The sequence below is a fragment of the Artemia sp. Qi Xiang Cuo genome, chromosome 4 (assembly GCF_049724085.1).
Source record: "Artemia sp. Qi Xiang Cuo chromosome 4, ASM4972408v1, whole genome shotgun sequence".
Lineage (NCBI taxonomy): Eukaryota > Metazoa > Arthropoda > Branchiopoda > Anostraca > Artemiidae > Artemia > Artemia sp. Qi Xiang Cuo.
Window position 1 is genome coordinate 53,543,432 of NC_142797.1, and position 26,509 is coordinate 53,569,940.

General features: G+C 36.3%; 1 protein-coding gene across 1 annotated transcript in view; it reads right to left on the reverse strand.

The window, feature by feature from the left end:
- AP-2alpha (adaptor protein complex 2, subunit alpha) overlaps positions 1 to 8,013 on the reverse strand; it is a 107,037-nt gene extending 99,024 nt beyond the window's left edge. Inside the window, exon 1 of the mRNA XM_089087908.1 lies at positions 7,835 to 8,013. Within this exon, the coding sequence (XP_088944034.1) occupies positions 7,835 to 7,970 (136 nt within the window). The 5' untranslated portion in view covers positions 7,971 to 8,013. The remainder of the gene's footprint in view (positions 1 to 7,834) is intronic.
- Between the last annotated feature and the right edge of the window lie 18,496 nt (positions 8,014 to 26,509).

Here is a 26,509-nt window from a genome sequence, read left to right on the forward strand (position 1 = left end):
GGAAAGAAGTCTTTATTATATCTTACCTATTTTTTTATAGCTTTTTTTAATGTGTTTGAAATATGGAGGTGGAAGTTAAGTTTTTGGTCAAGCATGAGACCTAGGTAATTAATTTGATTATCTTCTGGAATAGTTGTTCCATTTATAGTTAGTCTTGAAATAACAAGATTTCCATTTCGGTGAAATTGGATTATTTTTGACTTGGTAGGTGCAATGGGTAAATCTGAATGTTGAGAGAATTGTTCCAATTGGAAAAGTGACTTTTGCAGCTTTGACTGTGCAATCTCAAAGCTGTTGCCAGATGACCATAGTACCAGATCATCAGCATATTGTAGATTCGTTTGGGGGAGGTTCATGTCCCATAGATATATGGCAAAGAGGAGGCAGCTGAGGACTGCTCCCTGAGGAAGGCCTTTGGTTATTGTCTTTTGGGGTAAAAAGGCTGAACCTACACAAACAATAAAACTTCGCAATTCTATGAAAGATTTTATAAAAGATATTAACTTGGGGGGTAGTCCAAGGTTTGCAAGCTTATTTAAAAGGATTTAGTGGTTTAAATTGTCATATGCCCCTTCAAAATCTAGCAAAGCTGCAACTAGGACATTATTCTTTGAAAATGATTCACTTATTGCATTTGTTAACAATATGAAAGCATCTGTTGAGGAATCGTGTTCCCTGAACCAGTTTGAGTGTGAAGGATCATATTATGTTTTCCAACAAACCAGAGGAGTCGGTAATAGATCATTTTCTCCATTATTTTCCCCATCACAGGAGTAATCATTATGGGCCTATAAGAATCAGGGTTATTTTTGGGTTTATTTTTCTTTAGGATTGGTAGGAGGGACGAAAATATCCAGATTTTGGGGAACACAGATGAAGCCCAAGCATGATTATAACAATTTAGAAGTTGCTGTTTGTATGAAGGGATGAAATTCTTTATCCATGTAGGGAGCATATTGTCATAGCTGCCGCTAGTCTTGGTCCTAATATGATGTATTGCATTATTTATTTCCTGGATTGAAAATGGGCTGGTTATATACTCGGATCCTGGGCGAGGTTAGTAACTTGGGCTCATAGGAATTGGGGGCATTTTGTTACAATTACTTGATGTTAGCTTATTAACAAAAAGAGTGGCAAATAGCTTTGCTTTTTCATTATCATTGTCATAATGGGTATTATTATGTATTAGCTCATACAGGAGTGGGTCGGGGGAAGTTTTTTCCCCACAGATGTGGCTTATGACTTTCTGTATAATTGGATCATGTGTTTCTCGGAAGAGATTATTTGCAAAATATTCCAGTAATTATATTTAGAATTTATTATGGTCCTTTTTAGATTAGATTCTGCTTGTAATTTTTTTAAATATGTAGTAGGTGATGGTTTTTTAAGAATGTTCTCCTAGCTGCCTTTTTAGTTCTTCATTTATGTTGGCACTCATTTGTCCACCATGCTTTGGGAATGTGTTTAGGGAAGGTTTTCCTGGGTGTTGTCCTGGGGATAGCATGATTAGCTGTATTTATTAGTAAAGATGCCAAAACTTCAGCATGTGTGTCAGCTGTTGTGTTTGAAATGCAGGAATTTTGGGTGAAACTTGTAACTTCATCATTTAGCTTATTTTGGAACATAGGCCAATTTTCTTTAGTGTTGATATATTTGGAGGTATGTGATAGGGTTTCAGCAGGTTCGTTTAGGGAGCAATCTATGGCAAAGTGGTCAGTACATAGACTATCAATTTTATTTATATAAATTTTATTCAAAATATTTAAAGACACAATTTGTAGGTCAATTGTAGAGAAATTGCCACTTTTGGGGTTGAAATATGTATTCAGGTTTGGAGGGGTAGCAACAGCTAATTCAATATTATTTGAAGTCATACGCTCAATGAACTTACCAGCTTTGTTTGCTGGTTTATTCCCCCACAAAAGGCTGTGGGCATTGAAGTCTCCACAAATAATGATATTCTTCAACATATTAGAATTATCTATATAGCTGAAGAAATCCATGGCATCTGTAGTTTGGCAATTAGGGTTATAAAAGCTTATTATGTTAGTTTTTATATTATTCAGCCAAACACTGATACCAATTGCATCAACATCATTTGCAAAATCTGGAAAGTTGATGCCACAGAATTTTATATTATTTTTAACTATTAAAGCTACTCCACCTCCTTTTCTCTCTGATGATTAATCCTTTCTCAGGATAGTATATCCCAGAGATTTAATTTGTTGAGTTTGGGTTAAATGAGTTTCCTGGAGGCAAGCAATATTGATGGAATTATTATTCATAAAAGATATTAGTTCATTTAGCTTATTTTATGTGAGTGATCTTATGTTTCACTGGAGTATTGATATGTGTTGTTTTGTTGATTTATTTTTCATAAGACTGTGTATCAATGTTCAGCTTTGTTAATAGTATAGCAAGATCTTTTTATGCTTGAATGAGCATATGACCAGGGATGTAGATTTTTGCCAATTCTGCAATGATTTTTGTTTTCTGTAGTTGATGTATATTCATTACCTGAACTGCATTACAGTTTAGAATGAATAAGTATATATTTGTGGATTGCATGTTTAGTTGTGCATCCTGTTTGTCAGTTAAGGGATTAATTCCTGGTTTGTTTCTACTTGGGAGAGGGTGCCAGGCTGATCTCATCCCACTAGACAAGGAGGCTTGTTGGCTGGGTGATTCATTCTGATAGAGATGTGAGCTAGGGGGCTTAAAGGATGGTGTTTTGTAAGGGGTACTTGATGCCTTGCGAGTGTTTGACTTGGGAGTTTTATTTATTTGATTTCATTATAGGTTTTATTTGGTGTGGTTGGACAGCATTTGCTTCCATAGCTGCAAAAAGGTATGGAATGGCCTTCTCTGTTGCTATTTGGAGTGTTAGTGCTCTTTTCTTATATGCAGGGCATTGTGATTTATTGGTAGATTCATGTGGGCCTTTACAATTGATACATGTAGGCTGAATGTTGTTGCAAGTTATCAACTCTTTAGGATGGGAGCCTTTACAATTACTACAGGCTAGGGGAATTTCATTGCATTTATGTTGTGTGTCCCAGTTTCAACCACTTCTGAAACTGGATAGGCTTTGGCTTGTATTCCTTGTGCAGTTTGATTTGCCCAAATAGGAATAACTTTTCTGGGATATTAATTTTTTCCTTTGCTGTAAATAAGAAAGATCTACTTGTTTTTAATCCATTAGAGTTGGGTTTACCCAGTTGAGTGACATCTTCTACAGGGATTGTGTTACCAGCCCTATCTGAGAGCCCTTCTTTTAACTCCTGAATTGGTATTTCTAGGGGAACATTATATACTACTATTTTTGTTGGGGATTGTTTTGGGTTCTATTTAGATGAATTGATTGGGGTGTTCAGAAGAGATTTTAGATTTAATATTATATCTGCTGATTTCTGATCTTGCACAGCTATTAGCAAGGATCCATCACTGTGAATGTTAAGAGAAAACATTGATTTTAACATTTTGAAAATTGCAACCCTTATTGTAGTAATCTTTGGTATTTCAAAGGGGGTATAAGGAGAAATTTTGAGGTAAATTCCTAAGTTTTGAGAAGGAGAATCTTGGACTGGGGTAGGGGAAATACTTTTGATAGTGGACTTTTTTTCCTTTTCTTGGAGCTCCTAGAAAGAATCTCTTGAAACCCATTATCATCAATTGTGACATTAGCTCCAACACTGATCATTGTCCTATTCTCAGAATTTGAGCTTTCGTGTGAGCTTTGTGATAGAGAGCTTGACCAGCCAAGATGGGGCAAAAATGGATCAATTTCATTAGTATTTGGGGTGGGATCCGGAGGGACTTTTTTTTAGGGGGAGTTCTTTGCATTGCCAATTGGAATAAGCTTTAAGCTAAACAGGAAAGGATAATACTATGATACCAGACCGTCTGCACTCTACTGTGGGGAAAGCTTCACCATTCACAAAAGAAACACCACAGTATGGCCCTGAGGAGGATTTTGAGCACAATTGGTTTGGTACAACTACTGATAAATTGAGACAATAATTCGCAAGAAATTTATTTGTAAATTTCTTAAAGTGTTGCTGTTGTGTTTGTTGATGTCACCATTATTGATGTCACATCATTGTTGATGTCTTAACATTAATTTTAAAACCTTATCTATCCATCTGCCAAATTGCATTTTTGAAATTTTACACCTATTGTTTTCTTTTAGGTCCAAAATACATTGAACATTGTTGGAAAAAAGACAATTTCTCATTTTTTAAGCAAGTTTAGATTCTTCCTCACAAAAAAAATTCAAGTAATGAGATAACTATGGCCTGGTGAATGGATAGATCTGAGATTAATGAATCAATTATTTAACTGTTTTTTTTTTTTTCCTTTCTTTACAATTTACAGCAGCAGGCTTGCTGTAAAGGCGCTTGTTTCAGAGGTAGCATATACTTTAAAAACAGAAAGGGATATAGAAAGTGCTGCAGGGTAGGAATGGTAAAATTATAAACACAGCAGTTTTTTTCAACATCTTGTATCTATTTTCTGATCACTTGTCTACAAATATTCTCAATTAACACATTTCTTAATTTGTTATATTATGTTACTATCTGTTGTTATATTCATTTTAGAAAAATGATACTGTCTTCCAATACTGACAAAGTTGCCTAGTTTTCTTCCTTTTTTTTCCTTCTTCATTTGAAGTGATTGTATTACCTTCATTGGTGTATACCAGTGTTACATCAAACACTAGTACCACTACATGCAAAAGTATTGAAATAAAAGTCTTTCTTAATACAACATAATCATGTTCCCTTCCATTGTTATTCATATTCTAGAATCAAATGAAATATTTTTATTCAATGTTTCTACTATAATCACTCCGGAGAAACTAAACTTCACCAGGTCAAAATTACAACTAGGTAAAGTTCTGGTCAAGGGCCTTCACAATACATTGGAAGGTAGCCAAGTTATGTGAATAAAAGTTTCAGGGCAGAAACTAGGGCCTAAAACATACCTTGAGAAATTGTTCTTCATCTACTATTTCTACTGTTTCCTTATTGCTAGGGCTTCAATGATTACATGGATAACAGGTCTAAATTAATCTAAAATTTGACAAAAACATTTCAGGCTATCTTAATTTCGAGTTTTCAGTCTTTTCTTTATTGACTCTAGTTTCTGAAAAGGTCATTCTTATTTTTTCAGCAGGACTTCAAGTCCTATGAAAGTCCCCTCCCCCCCTAAATTTAGGAATTAAATTGTCTTGTCTATTTTTAATACCTTATAAATCAGGATGGAGCAAAAACTTTTTGGAAAAGCTTTTCTTGTTTTTTTTATAAATGCCTGTTGAATATACCTTGGAAAGAATTGATTTTGCCTAAAATTGTTTGGCAGGCTAGCAAGAAGCCCATAAACTAGAATTTTATCCTGGGTGATCACAAAGGTTCTGGATGTGTTTCTGAAAGATTTATTCAGCCAACTCAACTAATTTCCAAAGTATTAAAAAGCCTCTAAACTTGAACTTTACTAGCCTCTCCTAGCTATAAAATTGATGCAAATGTAATGGAGTTTTCAAAGAAGAGCAACAAAGCTTATTGCAACACCACAAATAAAACTACAAGGAACATCTTACCTTAGTCAAACTCCCTGCTTTGGTATAAAATAGGAAAAGAGGAGACATAATAACAAATTGTAAGTTGACCTATTAGTCATGTCTTCTCCTTATTAATTTAAGCCAAGTTTATAAAACCACCCCATCCATAAAGTCTTATAGGCTAATATGAAGCAACTTTCATAACTTACATCCCTTGCCCCTGGCCTGTGGAGGGGGGGGGTGTCAACCCTGGAGTTGTAGTTATTTGACCTTTAGAATATTTCCAACAAAATAACTACAGTATCTCAAAATTTGAATTAAATACATTTGGGTAAAAGAGGATATGCATGTGAGGGGGGGGGGGGTAACTGGCCTTCAAACAGTTTGACTCAGGAAAAGGACACTAGAAACAAACAAACTTTAAAAAAAAAAACACATCAAAAACAAGAAACTGATATTTAGTCATTATGATTTCTGAGAATATTTATGGTCTATGCTGAAATTATGAAAGTAAAGAGTAACATTAAACCCCAAAATGAGCTGACTTTATTCTGTTTAGGCCTATTCCTCACCCACATTTCCCCCTCATGGTTTGCAGAAACTTTAAAGGGTGTTCATTAGATCAGAAATTGAGACTTCTAGTACTTTTTTTTATTAGTCCTAATTGAAGTGATTGGAGACCAACCAGCCACAAAGGGGGGATATATTTTCAGCAGGGGGTAATTCTGGTGGGAGGGTAAATGCTGATTCTCAGGTTAGGTCAAAATTGAATTTGCAATGGAAATGAATGTCATATTTGGGTTCAGGATGGAATTCTGATTGTAAAGGTAAGTTTGTTTCTTAGCTATCTGAATATTCTGTTAATTAAAATAACCAAAATAAACTTAGCAGAAATTATGTGTTATAGCAACCACACTTTGTTCTTGATCTGTAATGAAACCAGTTTTCTGTGTCTACTTAGAGATGATCAGTTTAGCCTGAGTAAGATAAGATACTATGCAGGTATATTTTAATTAAATATTGAACATATAGAGGTGGTTAGATTAGGTAGGCCTATTTAATATATTATGTTCTGAGCAGCCTGCTTTCCATAATTCTCTGTAGTATTTTCCATAATTTTATTACTAAAGTATTATAATATTTCATCATTTTTTGGTATAATTCATTAGGATTAACCTAACTTCACTTCTTTAGTGTGGTCACTATAACATGGAAGTACCAACCTATCTCAAATTTTGATCAGATGCATTTGAGCAAAGAAGAGCATGAGAAGGGGGGGGGGGGGCTGATTACCCTCTGGTAAATTTTTACCAAATCATATTGACTTTACAAATTAAGTAAACATACCACTTGATGCCTTTTTTATGCTCTTTCCAAATATAGTAGCCTAATCATTTCTTTGGAAATGAATTTTACCCCCACCCCTATTTATAGCAATTCAGGATATATATTTGCACATTAGGGGGGTGGGGGTAAATTTTATTTCTGATGTAAATGAGAGGTAAAATTGAACTTCCCCCCCACCCCCCTAGTGTACAAATATATACCCTGAATTGGTATATATAGAGGTGGGGGCTAAAATTCATTTCCGAAAAAAATTATTATTATATTTGTAAAGAGCATAAAAAAGGCATCAAGTGGTAGCCTATATTCACTTTATTCAGAAGTCAATAATATGATTTGGTAAAAATTTACCTACCCTCTAATCATCATGAAGCTGCAGATCCCCTGTTGCACCAGATGAGAGCATCAACACTTCTCAGACTGTTCTATTCCACTTTGGAACAGCATGTCTGAAGCCATCATCCAGTCTTAAACCCCTGAAGCCATGTAAAAATGAGTTGACGAAGCTTTGATCAATGCTGAATGGAGGCTAAACTGGGATGTCAAATCATAGTCTTGAAACACCACTAGCAAGATTTTCTACATGAGGTTCAACACCACATTATCTTGCTGGACATGTACGCCTAGGCTAGTTTAAGACTTACCAAAAAGGGCATCAAATCAGTGTGCTCACATTGTCTCTACCTCAGTTTAGGGAATCTTAAACAGCCTATATAGGCTATTTCACATCTAGGGCTTGGATACATTTTCAAGAGTATGCTTGCAAGTAGGCTATAATTGGCTAGCCTAGTAGCCTAGCCTTTCCCTGTAAAGAGCATTAAAAACTGCATTGAGGGATTTAATCATTGTTCAGATAGCAAAGTAAAGAAAAAAAATTCTCCGCAAGTTGCAAAACCTTATATTTTAACTGTGTAAATAAGCCTAGCTTACCTTTGAACTTGCTTCTGATATTGGCAAGCTCTTTGTTGATTCTTTTGATTTCAGCTTCTTTGCTTTTACAATTCCTTATATCAGATATAAAAACAGCCAGCCCTCGCATTCCATCTCCCTTCACAGCAGGCATCATCTCGAAACCAAAACCAAATGCTTAGTGAAATAAAGTTCTAGAACTTTTTATAAATTCCAACTCCCCATTCATTGATTGGAATTGCTGCTGAATTGAAAGGTTTTTAGCATACGAGCGTTGTCATATCAAATTATATTTAATAATCCGTTGAAGAATACAAATCGACCAGTTCAAACCACGGACAAAACGTATGTTCTATCATATGCTTCCTGTCAGCGGTTCAAACCATATATCCACAACAAGAAATAAAGGTGATAAGGCCCAGCTAAACTTGACCATAAATTTTTGATCGCATTTAAACTTCACAGTGATCATAAGAAGTGCAACAGTGCTACGTAAATAAAGGATATTATGGCTTCAATATGTTTCTTTTTTGCTATGCTACTTTGTATGGAAAGAATTGTCGTAGAAACTTGGGGGTGGGGGGGGGGGTCACTCGATTTGAAATTTAAAGTTTTAGTGGGCTTTGTAAGATTCAAAAGTGGTTGGAAGATAACCATTCCCCTTTACTTTTTTGGCAGCCCTTCCCCCAAAAATGCCTGACACTAACAGCCGACAAATGTCCAGATTGCCGTTTCCAGTAGCATGGCGTAATATTATTTTCTCGAGCTAATTTGTCAGATTTTATTTGGTTTTATTTTGAAAAAAACGAAATTCAGTCACACCTAATTGATCCTTGAATACCGTTGTAAGTATAGGCTTTGTGTTAAAAGAATCTAAGGCATCGGTAGCACCCTTTTGAAATAAGTTACAGACAAACGTGCAGGTTGCCTATGTTAGTACCATATATGCAAGGTTTTTCGTTACAGGTACAACAGTTGATATAAATTTACATATCCTAACTACTTGTGTTATCATCCTCATTTTTGACAATCAGAGTAGAATTGTCAACTCCAATTTCATGCACTTTTTCAATGTTTTTGTCCGAGAGTTTAGAAAAGTCAGACTTAGTATCCCTAGCGAATCTGTTTAACAATAAGAAAAACTTGAATGATTTAATAGCGTTTCAGACAGTTGGCCATTCTCTCAACCGTATTTTTTCGGCCCATTATTTTTTAGTTTCATCGCAGGAAAAATCAGCGCTTCCTTGATAATGTTTGATTTTGTTACGAACATAAAAATCCCGCAAATACCCATACTCCAGCCGAACGTTGGAGGAAGGTGTATACCACAGCCCTATAGAAACTCTCATCAACCACTTGCGCTTCATCATCTCCAGCAGCCTTACAAAATGCTTAGCAAATTTCTCTAACTCTACAAACGGACCCTTCAATTCTGTATAAGTGTTACAAATTTCTTGCTTGGAAGCAACAAGCTCAAATCGTTCTGTTAAGCCTTTATCAGATCTATGTATTTTCTGGTATTATAATAATCAGTGTATGCCATATAACTCGATCCTTAAAATATATGTGAACTCGATCCTTAAAATATACTCTCTGCTTCCTGAAATTGTTTTCAAATTTCGTAAAATCGATCAACACCACCAACGAATAGCATTTATTTTAAAAATAGCTCTAGAGGAATACTTATAAAAATTTACAAATCAAGTTCAATGTGATAAATGGAGCCACATTTATAGTTTAGTCACCTCGTTGTAAAAATCATGAGACGTTAGCTTAGATCCAAACTGTTGAACATCTTGAATACATCTTGCAACCAACATTTTCTCTTGAGAAGAGTATCCAGTCTCTAACTTGACATGCTTCCTAATAAATTCCGTCCATAATGCGACGAAGATAAATTTGCGAGGGCAGGCCATAAAAATGTGGGCATCTTTAAACCATGAATAGCACTTTTTGTAGTCTCAAACATTCAATGGAAGCAATTTCTTTTTTATTGACAATTGCTACTACTGGTCAATTTCTCAGCATTTTTTTCTTGGGAGTGATTTCTTAATATTTGGTGGCTTTTAGTGCCAGTTTATTTTTAAAAGCTTTTTTTCTTCGACTAATATTTCTGCTAGCTGCTTTTTTGCTTTCTGTTGCTTTTTCAATGCATTGTTAGAAAGGTTTTCGCCATTTTTGGCCATTTTTGAATTTTTCTTTGAACCTTTTCTGCTTTCTGTTGCATTTGTAAGATTCTTTGCTGAACCGAGTTTCTATCACTTGCGTCATCAGCGCGGCTTTCGCCAATTAGGTTAGCATTTTCAGCTATAATATCTTGTTCCATTCCCATATGCTCCTTTGAAACTGGAACAGTAACAGTCTTAGCCTCATTAGCTAGTCTTGGTTCACTTTTTTTACCAGGATATCTTGAAGATAATTCCGTTTTGGATTTTCTTTGTTTTTTAATTGCCCACAAAACTGTTATTCCAACAAACGAGACGGGAATTCCAGAGACAAGACGCTTAATCATGGACATTTTATACATAAGAGATGTATTCAGTTAATAAGTGTTTTTGCCTATGCAACCTCTTTATTTAATGAAAATGACATTACTACGATGATGTCTAGAACAAAAATGACGTTGTACTATTTGCAGAGCTATGAGGTTCATAACTAAAATTGATGTCAGACTATCTGCACTGCTATGATGTTTAAATAGTTTGAAATGGTCTCATAACTAAAAATGACTGAAAACTAACGGTGCTGCTATGATGTATGCAAAAGGAAAATTACACCAGAATGGTTAGATCAAATGGTGACAATGGTTATATAGTTTTTGCTGATTACACCAAAATAAGCTTGAGAACTAAGTGATCAGTTCTCTTAGCATTCATGGAGAAGATCCATTTATTCGTTTATTCAGATTTTCTTCGTATTTTGTAAAGTTTCGTTTCAAAACATAGTGAAAACTCATGTTTAAAGCTATTCTCATGAGCTTTTAATGAAAAAATAACTTTTTCGCATGCTGACCAAGGGTCTGCGTTGTGCAGGTACCGATCTCCTGATTCGATGCCTTCGGCTGGGAGCGTACATGGGCGCCCATAAGCTGAATTCCAGGGAGGGGGGCAAACCTGGTCTAATTGGCACTTTTTATACTATATACTAGAAAGCTCAGAACAAAAATATAAAACTAAGGCAGCATCACTCAGCCAGGGGGGCGGGGCGGGTGCCCCCTGACCCCCCTTATGGGCACCAACGGGAGTGTAATGCGTGGTTGGGGGCGAATCATCTGACGCTTCCCGTGTTCTCCCCCCACATTTCTCTAGGCACCCATTTAGATTTGGGTAAACTCTAGCTGAGCTTACAGGGTCACCTAAAAATGGTTTCAGATTAAAACAATAAGTACACCATTGGAATTGGCTAAGCCAAAACTCTTAAAAATGGTGTCGGATCAAAACAATAAGTACACCATTGGAATTGCCATGGCCGAAAACCCTATACAGGAAACTTACAATCCCTTAGCTAATCCCTTACAATTCTTAGCAATAAAAACCGAAGCAATGTGTCTTATTAAGATTATTTGAAAAAAAACTACGTTTTCTAAAGAGTTAAAGTCGCTGAGTCACAAGTTCGAACCTTAAAACGTACAGGGATTAGGAGGTACAGTTGGGGGGGGGGGGGCAGCCCCCCCCCCCCCTTTGCAACCTCTTTTGTTAAGATTTTTATTTTGGGGGTCTACCGCCCCCCACAACCCCCCCTTTTTCCCATGCAAAGAAATGCTTTGCAACACGAACGAAGTCTGCTTGAATTTTTTACCGTAAGAACATCCCATTACATCTCTTTGATTAGAAACAGTACTGAGCCTGTTTGCTGGATTTTTTACAGGAGATTTTTCCCTAACCAATAACAAGCTATAATGTGATGAACTTGGTACGACCAACTGATTGCAGGCTACAGGACTTAAAAAAAACCTTAACAAAAGAGGCTGCAAAAGCGGGGGTTTGGGGAGCTTTAGCCCCCCAACTTTACCTCCTAATACCTGTACGTTTTAAGGTTGGAACTTGTGACTCGGCCTCTTTAACTCTTTAGAAAATGTAGTTTTTTTCAAATAATTTCTGCCCGTTTTTGTACAGTTTATTACTTATTATTGCTTGACTAACTGTTAGCTGATCGTGTCAGGAGTTAAAGTTGGGGGGCTGCCGCCTCCCAAACCCACCGCTTTTGAAGATTCTTGTGTTAAGGCTTTTAATTCCTGAATACTCAAATCAAATGCACAGTAAGATTTTCGTTTTTCAACTTTTCTTCGAGCATGCGGGTATACTGCATGTTATCAAAGCAGTGGAGACTTACTTGTAAGCTGAAGGCCGACTGTTATATTCTTCTGGAGAAGCCTGTTGAGCCGAAGGATTTAATATATTGGATTTAAAAAAGAAACTTAGTTTCTTTTTTAAACTTTAAATTTAAGAGGTACTACTTTAAAGTCAATATATAAAAAATTTACTCTGACGGGGAACCGAACCCGGGTCTTCCGTATGACAGACAGGAATAGTGACCACTATGCTATCAGAGACTCTTGTTTAGTTATTTTTATTGGCTCAGCAACAGAAAAAACCCAACGTTTTTTTTGTCAAAGTCTCTACAATCTATTTTTGACTCAAGCAAATACAAAGTAAGATTTTCGTTTTTCGACAAACAAAATTGTTCCAGTAGTTATATTTGGAATTTATAATGATCATTTTTAGATTAAATTTTGCTTGTAATTTTTTTAAATATGTACTAGTTAATGGTTTATTTAATAATATTCTCCAAGATGCTCTTTTAGATCTTAGTTTATTTTGTCACTCAGTCGTCCACCATACTCCAAGAATATGTTTAGGGAAGGTTTTCCCGGGTGTGGTCAAGGGGATAGAATGATTAGCTGTATTTATTAGTAAAGATGCCAAAACTTCAGCATGTGTGTCAGCTGTTGTGTTTGAAATGCAGGAATTTTGGGTGAAACTTGTAACTTCATCATTTAGCTTATTTTGGAACATAGGCCAATTTTCTTTAGTGTTGATATATTTGGAGGTATGTGATAGGGTTTCAGCAGGTTCGGTTAGGGAGCAATCTATGGCAAAGTGGTCAGTATATAGACTATCAATTTTATTTATATAAATTTTATTCAAAATATTTAAAGACACAATTTGTAGGTCAATTGTAGAGAAATTGCCACTTTTGGGGTTGAAATATGTATTCAGGTTTGGAGGGGTAGCAACAGCTAATTCAGTATTATTTGAAGTCATACGCTCAATGAACTTACCAGCTTTGTTTGCTGGTTTATTCCCCCACAAAAGGCTGTGGGCATTGAAGTCTCCACAAATAATGATATTCTTCAACATATTAGAATTATCTATATAGCTGAAGAAATCCATGGCATCTGTAGTTTGGCAATTAGGGTTATAAAAGCTTATTATGTAAGTTTTTATATTATTCAGCCAAACACTGATACCAATTGCATCAACATCATTTGCAAAATCTGGAAAGTTGATGCCACAGAATTTTATATTATTTTTAACTATTAAAGCTACTCCACCTCCTTTTCTCTCTGATGATTTATCCTTTCTCAGGATAGTATATCCCAGAGATTTAGTTTGTTGATTTTGGGTTAAATTAGTTTCCTGGAGGCAAGCAATATTGATGGAATTATTATTCATAAAAGATATTAGTTCATTTAACTTATTTTATGTGAGTGATCTTATGTTTCACTGGAGTATTGATATGTGTTGTTTTGTTGATTTATTTTTCATAAGACTGTGTATCAATGTTCAGCTTTGTTAATATGCCCTTTCCCCAAAAATGCCTGACACTAACAGCCGACAAATGTCCAGATTGCCGTTTCCAGTAGCATGGCGTAATATTATTTTCTCGAGCTAATTTGTCAGATTTTATTTGTTTTTATTTTGAAAAAAACGAAATTCAGTCACACCTAATTGATCCTTGAATACCGTTGTAAGTATAGGCTTTGTGTTAAAAGAATCTAAGGCATCGGTAGCATCCTTTTGAAATAAGTTACAGACAAACGTGCAGGTTGCCTATGTTAGTACCATATATGCAAGGTTTTTCGTTACAGGTACAACAGTTGATATAAATTTACATATCCTAACTACTTGTGTTATCATCCTCATTTTTGACAATCAGAGTAGAATTGTCAACTCCAATTTCATGCACTTTTTCAATGTTTTTGTCCGAGAGTTTAGAAAAGTCAGACTTAGTATCCCTAGCGAATCTGTTTGACAATAAGAAAAACTTTAATGATTTAATAGCGTTTCAGACAGTTGGCCATTCTCTCAACCGTATTTTTTCGGCCCATTATTTTTTAGTTTCATCGCAGGAAAAACCAGCGCTTCCTTGATAATGTTTGATTTTGTTACGAACATAAAAATCCCGCAAATACCCATACTCCAGCCGAACGTTGGAGGAAGGTGTATACCACAGCCCTATAGAAACTCTCATCAACCACTTGCGCTTCATCATCTCCAGCAGCCTTACAAAATGCTTAGCAAATTTCTCTAACTCTACAAACGGACCCTTCAATTCTGTATAAGTGTTACAAATTTCTTGCTTGGAAGCAACAAGCTCAAATCGTTCTGTTAAGCCTTTATCAGATCTATGTATTTTCTGGTATTATAATAATCAGTGTATGCCATATAACTCGATCCTTAAAATATATGTGAACTCGATCCTTAAAATATATGTGAACTCGATCCTTAAAATATACTCTCTGCTTCCTGAAATTGTTTTCAAATTTCGTAAAATCGATCAACACCACCAACGAATAGCATTTATTTTAAAAATAGCTCTAGATGAATACTTATAAAAATTTACAAATCAAGTTCAATGTGATAAATGGAGCCACATTTATAGTTTAGTCACCTCGTTGTAAAAATCATGAGACGTTAGCTTAGATCCAAATTGTTGAACATCTTGAATACATCTTGCAACCAACATTTTCTCTTGAGAAGAGTATCCAGTCTCTAACTTGACATGCTTCCTAATAAATTCCGTCCATAATGCGACGAAGATAAATTTGCGAGGGCAGGCCATAAAAATGTGGGCATCTTTAAACCATGAATAGCACTTTTTGTAGTCTCAAACATTCAATGGAAGCAATTTCTTTTTTATTGACAATTGCTACTACTGGTCAATTTCTCAGCATTTTTTTCTTGGGAGTGATTTCTTAATATTTGGTGGCTTTTAGTGCCAGTTTATTTTTAAAAGCTTTTTTTCTTCGACTAATATTTCTGCTAGCTGCTTTTTTGCTTTCTGTTGCTTTTTCAATGCATTGTTAGAAAGGTTTTCGCCATTTTTGGCCATTTTTGAATTTTTCTTTGAACCTTTTCTGCTTTCTGTTGCATTTGTAAGATTCTTTGCTGAACCGAGTTTCTATCACTTGCGTCATCAGCGCGGCTTTCGCCAATTAGGTTAGCATTTTCAGCTATAATATCTTGTTCCATTCCCATATGCTCCTTTGAAACTGGAACAGTAACAGTCTTAGCCTCATTAGCTAGTCTTGGTTCACTTTTTTTACCAGGATATCTTGAAGATAATTCCGTTTTGGATTTTCTTTGTTTTTTAATTGCCCACAAAACTGTTATTCCAACAAACGAGACGGGAATTCCAGAGACAAGACGCTTAATCATGGACATTTTATACATAAGAGATGTATTCAGTTAATAAGTGTTTTTGCCTATGCAACCTCTTTATTTAATGAAAATGACATTACTACGATGATGTCTAGAACAAAAATGACGTTGTACTATTTGCAGAGCTATGAGGTTCATAACTAAAATTGATGTCAGACTATCTGCACTGCTATGATGTTTAAATAGTTTGAAATGGTCTCATAACTAAAAATGACTGAAAACTAACGGTGCTGCTATGATGTATGCAAAAGGAAAATTACACCAGAATGGTTAGATCAAATGGTGACAATGGTTATATAGTTTTTGCTGATTACACCAAAATAAGCTTGAGAACTAAGTGATCAGTTCTCTTAGCATTCATGGAGAAGATCCATTTATTCGTTTATTCAGATTTTCTTCGTATTTTGTAAAGTTTCGTTTCAAAACATAGTGAAAACTCATGTTTAAAGCTATTCTTATGAGCTTTTAATGAAAAAATAACTTTTTCGCATGCTGACCAAGGGTCTGCGTTGTGCAGGTACCGATCTCCTGATTCGATGCCTTCGGCTGGGAGCGTACATGGGCGCCCATAAGCTGAATTCCAGGGAGGGGGCAAACCTGGTCTAATTGGCACTTTTTATACTAGATACTAGAAAGCTCAGAACAAAAATATAAACCTACGGCAGCATCACTCAGCCAGGGGGGCGGGGCGGGTGCCCCCTGACCCCCCTTATGGGCACCAACGGGAGTGTAATGCGTGGTTGGGGGCGAATCATCTGACGCTTCCCGTGTTCTCCCCCCACATTTCTCTAGGCACCCATTTAGATTTGGGTAAACTCTAGCTGAGCTTACAGGGTCACCTAAAAATGGTTTCAGATTAAAACAATAAGTACACCATTGGAATTGGCTAAGCCAAAACTCTTAAAAATGGTGTCGGATCAAAACAATAAGTACACCATTGGAATTGCCATGGCCGAAAACCCTATACAGGAAACTTACAATCCCTTAGCTAATCCCTTACAATTCTTAGCAATAAAAACCGAAGCAATGTGTCTTATTAAGATTATTTGAAAAAAAACTACGTTTTCTAAAGAGTTAAAGAGGCTGAGTCACAAGTTCAAACCTTAAAACGTACAGGGATTAGGAGGTACAGTTGGGGGGGGGGGGGCAGCCTCCCCCCCCCCGTTGCAACCTGTTTTGGTGAGATTTTTATTTTGGGGGTGTACCGCCACCCTCAACCCCCGCTTTTTCCCTTGCAAAGAAATGCTTTGCAACACGAACGAAGTCTGCTTGAATTTTTTACCGTAAGAACATCCCATTACATCTCTTTGATTAGAAACAGTACTGAGCCTGTTGGCTGGATTTTTTACAGGAGATTTTTCCCTAACCAATAACAAGCTATAATGTGATGAACTTGGTACGACCAACTGATTGCAGGCTACATGACTTAAAAAACCTTAACAAAAGAGGCTGCAAAAGCGGGGGGTTTGGGGAGCTTTAGCCCCCCAACTTTACCTCCTAATACCTGTACGTTTTAAGGTTGGAACTTGTGACTCGGCCTCTTTAACTCTTTAGAAAATGTAGTTTTTTTCAAATAATTTCTGCCCGTTTTTGTACAGTTTATTACTTATTATTGCTTTACTAACTGTTAGCTGATCGTGTCAGGAGTTAAAGTTGGGGGGCTGTCGCCCCCCAAACCCCCTGCTTTTGAAGATTTTTGTGTTAAGTCTTTTAATTCCTGAATACTCAAATCAAATGCACAGTAAGATTTTCTTTTTTCAACTTTTCTTTGAGCATGCGGGTATACGGCATGTTATCAAAGCAGTGGAGACTTACCTGTAAGCTGAAGGCCAACTGTGATATTCTTCTGGAGACGCCTGTTGAGCCGAAGGATTTAATATACTTGATTTAAAAAAGAAACTGAGTTTCTTTTTTAAACTTTAAATTTAAGAGATACTACTTTAAATTCAATATATTAAAAATTTACTCTGGCGGGGACTCGAACCCGGGTCTTCCGCATGACAGGCAGGAATAGTAACCTCTATGCTATCAGAGACTCTTGTTTAGTTATTTTTATTGGCTCAGCAACAGAAAAAACCCAACGTTTTTTTTGTCAAAGTCTCTACAATCTATTTTTGACTCAAGCAAATACAAAGTAAGATTTTCGTTTTTCGACAAAAAAAACTTCTGGGAAAGAGCTGGAATTTTTGGAAGCTTGCGGTCGGTCTTGTCGGGTTAAGAGGACTATTTTTATATAATTTAATAATGAAAAACTTTGATTTCATGAATGTCAAAAATTAACCTGGCTTCTTATGGGGAAACGAGGTTTTTCGTAAATATGAATTCATGGGATAATTTTTTCGGTCTCAAAATATAAGTAGACCCTAACAGGTCGAATTCCGGTTCGAATGAGTCCTCATTCACCCGGATCCGTTGCCAACTGTGGCCTGTAGGCGTGGCTAATAAAAAAAGAAGCTATATTTGTTTTTTGGAAAACAGGGAAGGAGTGATCGGATTGAGCTGAAATTTTGAGGATAAGCTCCCAGGCCTTAGGAAAGCTTATCCTCTAAATTTCAGCCTGATTTGGCAACGTTAAAGGGGGGATGTGGTGGGAGGGTCAAAACTTTCGGCCCACTTTCCCCCATGAAGATAAAGTCGGAAGGGGGGGGGCGAAATTTTGCACGTTTCTTAGTTTGAGCTTAGGCTACAAAATGCGATCACCGCCGTCTCTCTGCGACCGCTAGGACCGGAAATCGCTTAACAGTGTGGTTTGTCGCCTCTTTAAAGAGGCACAAGTGTGCCTCCTTGACCGAATGTAACACACAGGAAGAAGCCCCTGGAATTTGTCAAAAAATGATTTTATTTTAAACATTGTGCATAAATAATCTCAAAATAGGGTATTTCAAGCAATTTCCTATAAAATAAGCTCTTGAACAGTTCTCTACGACGTTCTTGCGCCCCACTAGCGACTAAAAAAGTGGCCATTGATAGTGATTTCCATCCAAAATAGTGATTTTCCTTGTAATTCAAGTCAAAGGATTTTCCTTGTTGTTCACGCTTAGTGACTGTAAGTCTCCTGTATTGGGTTTTCAGCCAAGGCAATTCAAATTGTCTGCTTTTTGTTTCGATCTGACACCGTCTTTTGGGGGGTTTCAGGCCACTTTTTGACTACTATGGGCCGTAGTTCGTCCTTTACTAGGCTGCAGCTACGGCTGCAACCACGATACTTTTCAATGGTGTCACTATTAGTTCTTGCAGAGACTGTTAATTCACTTTGAAATTAAAAAAATATTTTTGAAATAGAGAATATTGAAAATTTGAAACTTTGGCAATAAAAAACGAACAGAAATTATTTAAAAAATACTTTCCTTAAAAGAAGTTTTTTAAACAAATTTAAAGGTAACGTTAAAATTCATATAATAAGAAATAGAAACCTACAATAACTCGAACTCCAAACGACCGGAAATTAATATTAAAAATTAGCACAGGTACTAAATGTGCTATGTGCTAAATGTGCTGTGCTATGTTAATATTAACATAGCACAGGTACTAATATAAATGAATAACTAAATCTTGAAACGAGTAACTGAATACACAAATCAAGCTTAAAACAAACAAAAATATTTTGCTATAAATGAAACCCAAAACAAACAGAAATTAAATAAACAATTATAGCAAACAAACATACAATAGGTACTAATATAAATGAATAAATAAATATTAATATTGCAAACATTTTCTTTTGTACTTGTTGCAACATTGAAAATAAACATAAGAATTAGAGTAACATTGAATTTTGAACTGATGAGCTTTCAGCAATTAATATCATTTTATATCAAATATTCAGTTTAATTTAATAAATTTTTTTCCCAAGACTATTCAAGACAAATATAGTTGCACTAAGAACAAGAGTTTGGATACTTCCCCCTTCTCTTACTGTAAAAGTCTAAGGCATACTGCGTCATTGGCGCTTCACTGAAAACGAACTATAACACAAATATTTTCTTCTCCAGTCATTACAGGCTTGAAAAGGAAAATAAAAATTACAATGAAATAAAATCACGAACTGGTGATCTTTCAACAATTAATATCGTTATGTATAAAATATTCAGTTTGATTTTATTTGTACTTTCCAAGGCTAGTCCCCTTTTGTGACTCCTAAAAAGGGCACTAGAACTTTTGATTTCCAATCGAATGAGCCCTGTTGGAAATTTATACGACCATCCAGTCCATATGAAGTGCCGCTGGGAAAAAATAACAAATAATAATAAAGTATTGAAGCCTTATGACCTTTGCTACAGACAATGCTATAGCGTTGTCTCTGATTTTTCACTGAAGACGGTCAAGCAGAGGTCTCGACGTAAATATTTGTACAATTGAAAAGCATCGTGGTTGTAGCCGTAGCTGCAACCTAGTAAAGCACGAACTACGGAATATCCAAATCAATCTTAAAATGAACAAAAATATTTTGCTATTGAAGTATAAATGAAACTCAAAACGAAAAGAAATTCAACAAACAATCATAGCAATCAAACATACAATAGGTACTAATATAAATGAATAAATAATTTAAACGAGTGAAACTTAGGTTGAATATGACAGTCAAGCTTGAAACAAACAAAAATCACTACAAACAAGAGTTTGGGTTTAGTTTCCTTCTCTCATTGTAAAAGTCTAAGACCTACTGCGTCTTTGACGCTTTACTGAAAACCGATTTAATTTATTTTTTACCAATTTTACTGAAAAACAATAGAAAGCGTTGTCGCAGCAATTTAAAAAAAGGCTCATTCGATTAGAAATTCAAAGAGCTATTGCCCTTTTTAATAGTTGAAAGTGATTAGAGGGCAGCTAGCCCCCCCCCCCCGCCCATCATTCCCCCATACGCATCTAATCAAAACTTAGAGATAACCATTTTATTCAACGTAGTTTTAAGTTCTGGAAATTAGGTCTTTGAGGATGACAATTTCCCAAAGCCCTCAGGGCAAGGGTTGTAAATTACGCACAGGGGGCATATAAGGTTCTTATAGAATGCGTTGTCGCAGAAACTTCAAAAAGGGCTCATCCGATTGGAAATTGAAATGGCTAGTGCCTTTTTTAACAACTGAAAATGATTGGAAAGCAACTAACACCCCTTCCACGCCCACCCTTTCCCCAAACACATCCAATAAAGATTTTTCGATGACCATTTTGTTCCATGCAGTTAAAAGTTCAAGAAATTATATCTTTGACCAGGACACTCCCCCCACAGTCTTCAGGGCAAGGGCTATAAGTTATGCCCTGGGGGTATATAAGGTTTTTTTTGAAATCTTTGTCGTAGAAACTTGAAAAAGGGATCATTCGATTGGAAATTCAAAGGGCTAGTGCCCTTTTTAATAGTCGAAAGTGATTTGAGGGCAACTAACAACCCTCTCACGCCCATCTTTTTCCCAAACACATCCAATCAATATTTTAGATAGCCATTTTATTCAACGTAGTTGAAAGTTTTAGAAATTAGGTCTTTAAGGATGACAACCCCCCCCCATACAGCCCTCAGGGCAAGGGTTGTAAGCTATACCCTGGGGACATAAAAGGTTCTTGCATTGTCAGTTTAATATACATATACTGATATTAGTAATCAAATTGTTAATATTATTTGATTTATTAAAGTTATAAAAGTAAAAACATTTATATTTTTTTCAGTAAAGTGCAAATTTTGTTCTGGCCTTGGGAAGGCATAGGTGTTTTGTGCCCAACATATGTTAATTTCTGCTCGTTTTTAGTTTGACTCGGTTTTTTATTGTAATTTCTGTTCGTTTTGGGTTTCATTTATTTATCGATGCTGTTTTGCGGTAGTTTCACACTTGCTAAATTATTTGATTTTATTTTTGCTCATTTTTTGTTTAATGGAGTTCTTTACTTTTCTTTGAAAAACTTATTTTGTGGGAAAAGTTTTTTTTGTTTAATTAATCATAGGCAGCGCGATAGCGCTGCCTAAGTAAAGAACGATGTGGGCACAATGTATTACTTATTTTTCTTTTTTTTTCTTCTCCATACCCGGGCACTTCGTATCGAAGGAGCTGTCGTAGAAACTTCGAAAAGGGCTCATTCGATTGGAAATTGGATTAGCTAGTGCCCTCTTGAATAGTCGAAAGTGATTGGAGGGCAACTAGCATCCCCCCCCCTATGCCCCTCATTCCCCCAAACACATCCAATAAAAAATTTGAGATAGCCGTTTTGGTCAGCGTAGTTGATTTTCAGATAGAAAATATCTTTTCGAGGAGGACACTCCCCCACAACCCTCGGGGAAAGGGTTTTAAGTTACGCCCTGAGGGCATATAAGAACGATGTTGGCACAATGTATCATTTATTATTTTTTCCTTTAGAGCAGGACACTTCATATGAAAGGGGTCGTCGTAGAAACTTCAAAAGCGGCTCATTTGATTGGAAATCAAGAAACCTAGTGCCCTTTTTAATAGTCGAAAGTGATTGGAGGGCAACTCGTCCCGCCCCCCCCCCCACGCCCATCATTCTAACAAACATATCAAATCAAAATTTTGAGATAGCCATATTGTTCAGCGTAGTTGATTTCCAGAAAGAAAATATGTTTTTGAGAAGGACACTCTCCCACAACCGGCAAGGCAAGGGTTTTAAGTTATGCCTTGGGGCATATAAGTAGAAAGGCCCCTATTGATCCGACGCGAACACCATATATGGGCATAGAATACTACGATTACATATGTGCTGCCATCTACAATTTAGTCTAACGCTGAACCTACATAATTTATTCAAGGATTATCGATCGAGTTTAATGAGGTCAAGGTTGATTTATTTGTTGTTTCCATGTGTATTGTCTCCGGAGTGAAGTTTGCACATGCGCATTGACGGGGGGGGGGGAGATGTATTAATCCACGAAGGGGAGTGGATTTCCGAGAAATTGATTGCGTAATCGAAGGGGAACTAAATTTCCGAGAAATTGATTGCGTAATCGAAGGGGAGAGAATTTCCGAGAAATTGATTGCGTAATCGAAGGTGAACTAAATTTCCGAGAAATTGATTGCGTAACCGACTACGACAAGTGAATTTCCAAGAAATTGATTGCGTAATCGAAGGGGGGGGGAGAATTTCCGAGAAAATGATTGCGTAATCGAAAGGGGAACTAAATTTCCGAGAAATTGATTACGTAATCGAAGGGGAGAGGATTTATGAGAAATTGATTATATAATCGCCGGGGAGAATGTATTGATCTGAAAACGGGAAACAGGATCACGTGTCTCCTTCTAAGCCAATCAGAGGACCGGAAATATTAGCGGGAGGGGATTGCAGAGAATATAAGGAAAGGATTTTTGCTATAGTTTTTATTAATCTGTGACTTGAACTCAAAAGAGTGAGAACAGTTTGACTTTACTAATTTGGATATATTTGTGCTGATGATGAGTGGAATGTTTACCCTATTAGAAGTTGATAGTGGAGTTGGTAGCAATAATACAAGAGCACCAAACTTTGCGATGGAAATAACGAGAGGATCACGGCTTTGTCGGGAATGGGATGAAGTATACGTAAGATATGTGATATCCTTGAGCAAATTTAAAATGGAGGATCAATTATGTTTCGCTGCAAAAGTTGATATAGCACATGTGAATAGACTTCAATGTGCTTTAAGTGTATTAGTGAAACATATTGAAGACAATAAACAGTATCGCTAATTGTACATGTCTACTATTATTGTTGTAATTATCCAATAAAACTGTTTCGAAATCGAAAGTGTTTCCCTTTCTTTTAGTTACAATGTTAGGCTAACGAATCATAGTCAGTCTAGAGTCAACAGTCAGAGTGATAGGATTGAAAAATGAATAAATTCGAGAAAGAGAGAATTAGATCGAATCTTGTGTTTATGGAAAAACATTTTATTTTGGATGATGATTTTCTTGAGTTATCTCTTCAACGCAGGATATTCTCTCGGGGAACACTTCACAATATAATGGGGACTGATTCTCCCCCATTGGAATATTGTATGAAGCTTTGTCGATGCGACTCAACTGCTTATACTCAATTTATTGATATATTAATTGGAACAAAGCAGAATAATATCGTGGATACACTTTTGAAAACATTGCCATAGATTCAATGTAGATAGCTCCCCCAACATTCGAAAGAGGTGACGTCACAGAATTACTCCTCTCCCATTCCTCCACCCTGAATTTATCGAGCCAGGACGATCAGTTTCGTTTTAGCTGTGAGAGAGGTGACATTAGAAACCAAAAAATGTTCTATAAATGTCCATTATGCATGTACACTGTTGGAAGTTGGATTCAATCTGAGAATTGTACAACTTTTGATGACTATAGTGAAAAGTGCAAATTATGTAATCCTTGTAAATTACATAGAGGGTATGCAGTACAAATTAAAGGATGTAATTCATGTCTTGAAGAGATTTGTGACTCTCACCCTAAGGGACATCTGTGCTCCAATTGTCACAATGATAAATGTGATCAGTGGGAGAATACTTACCCTGCTATGATTGGAAAGAATCCCAAACGTGATTTTACTTTATTTCTATGAGATTGGTATCGTCGTGAATTTAATTTTTTTTGGGAGGAAGAATATGGTCTGCAATTCAACTGTTTGGGTAAGAAGAAACTTTGGTTTCTACGTTATCGTTGTGACGACACTGTCTATTATGACTATAAACCAAGGGATTTTTATTTGGCAGTTACCGAGTGTGATTCACCATTGGAAAATACTGTGTGTGATATTGCTTCAAATTAAAAGATTGAAACTCGTAAATTTCATAACATGAATGCAAATAGTACCATTGGCTATACAAAGAGATATGACAAGAGTGAAGTTACATTATACTGTAAAAATGTGACCCTGACTTTGCAGTCAATCAAGATCAATATACAGTGAATCCAAATGAGTTACCGGCATTAGTGGTTCACGACAGTTGCCTATACACCGATGAATAAATCTAAAGTGAAGATTTAAAGACATTGTTGTATATGTACGTTTTATTAATACACAAATTCAAAAACATTTTTTAAGCACTTTACTCTTAGGGAACTGAAATTTATATTATACAGGTCTGAGAGGATATTTTCCACTAGAAAGTCGTTCAGACGTGGATTGTCTACTTAAATGTTGAGAAACTGCTTGTAAGTATAGCCGCGACATCGGAACACAAAATATAGTAGTGCATGGAAGCAACAGCTTTTAGTCATCAGATCCGGCACTCTCCTCCGATTTTGAATAATAGTTTTCCCACTGCTCTCAACACAGTTGCTGATGTGGGGTGTGTAGAATGTATAGGGTAGGCCAAGAGAATCAAAAAATTCAATCGTCCTCATTGTTTGAAAGATGCACGGCCAATGACCCGTCAGCACAGTCGACGGACTGCTATGGACAATAATTAAGTTATTGTTGCCACTTTGAATTTTTCCAAGAAAGTCCGAGGGCAGACAATAGGATTTGTACTGGGACATGTAGGGATCCAAATTAAATACATTGATTATTTGACTCGTGTTCATGGTGCCAAGTCTAGTAGAACACTGCCTTCGGGAGTGATTTCCCAATAGGTTTCATATTGCTTTAATGAGATTAGTGCAATACTCTCAGCCAATGGGTTGGCAAATGTACACTCTAAACGCACACTCCCCGTACGTACTATACTCATATCCTGCGTGCCAGACAAATCTAGTACAATGATACTATGTGTTTTAGCAAACATTTGTTCGGTTATACCATTTTCAAATAGTTGCGAATCATGATCTAGGGTTTGCATGGTCAACTCATACAAGGTTCTATAGGATTTATCAAAAGATAGATTGTAGACTGGGATGCCATTTACTTTGCACACAAGAGATGAAAGTCCAAACATTTCCAATTTATGTGGACATCCAGTCCACAATCCTATTGAACTAGCGCTTTTTACAAATGCCAAAGCGTTTTTTGACGGAATTTCGCCATTGATAAAGGATGAGTCGGTGAAGGTGCTTAACCCCATGGCAATATGACGTTGACTGGTGATTGTATGGGGAACAAGAAGTTTAATATTATTTCCACTGGCTCTCAGTTTTTCCACTGCCATAGCAACAGAACTCATAACTTGTTGTTTGTGTACATAAATTATTGCCGAGGTGAGGGAGAGAGTCACATCAGTATTAGCAGCAAGTTCTTTTCTCAATATGAAATTGGATGGTGCAAGCGTTAATTTTATATCCACTTTAACATTGGGTGGTAACCATTGGGGTAAGTTAAATATTTCATGATATATTTTTCCAACTAGATGTAATTCACTAGTTGTAGCGTTTTTAAGTACATCTGTACCATCAGTATTAGTAATATATTCATATCCATTGGAGGTGCCTCTCAATTCCTTGTATGACTTGGGGGTCATCAGCATGAATTGCATATAGCTTGTATAATTTGAGAGATTTTTGCCTGTGCTCATCAGTATACCATTTATGTAGACACTGATTTGAGGAAATAAATTATGTAATATACAATTTTCATAGGATATCCATCGGCAAGAATTGGCAATGTATGATCGGACTTCCGGACTTTTATTCGTAAATATATGAATGTTGAAGCCGTGTCCATGAAGTAGTCTTCATTGGAATAAATTTGAAAGTGGATATTATCGGTGAGGGGTTGTTGAGGATAAAATTGTTCATAGTATCCATGCTTGACACTCACATCAACATTTTCAGCATTGAATAGATTCAACGAGGCGGTGATTGAAGGTTGAGAATCCTTATGTGGTAGGTAGGACATCTTGGGAAAAGAAATCTAGTTTCCATCTAACAATTCTCTTCCTGGGGCTTCTTCTTCTTCTACAACTGTTTACAGTACGTGTCGGCTTTTTTCTTCTTTTCTATGACAGGGTTGATGTCTTTCGTTTCTGACCTAAGTAGAGAATGATGAGTGATGCATAGTTTCTCGACCTTTTTAAACTTTTTCCATTTTGTTTTAATCTTTCGCCAAGGGTTCGCGCACTGGACCTAAGATTTTCCGAAACACTTTTTTTTAAATTCGTGCTAGAGCACCAATCGTATAGTGTAGAGGATGCAAAATCTGT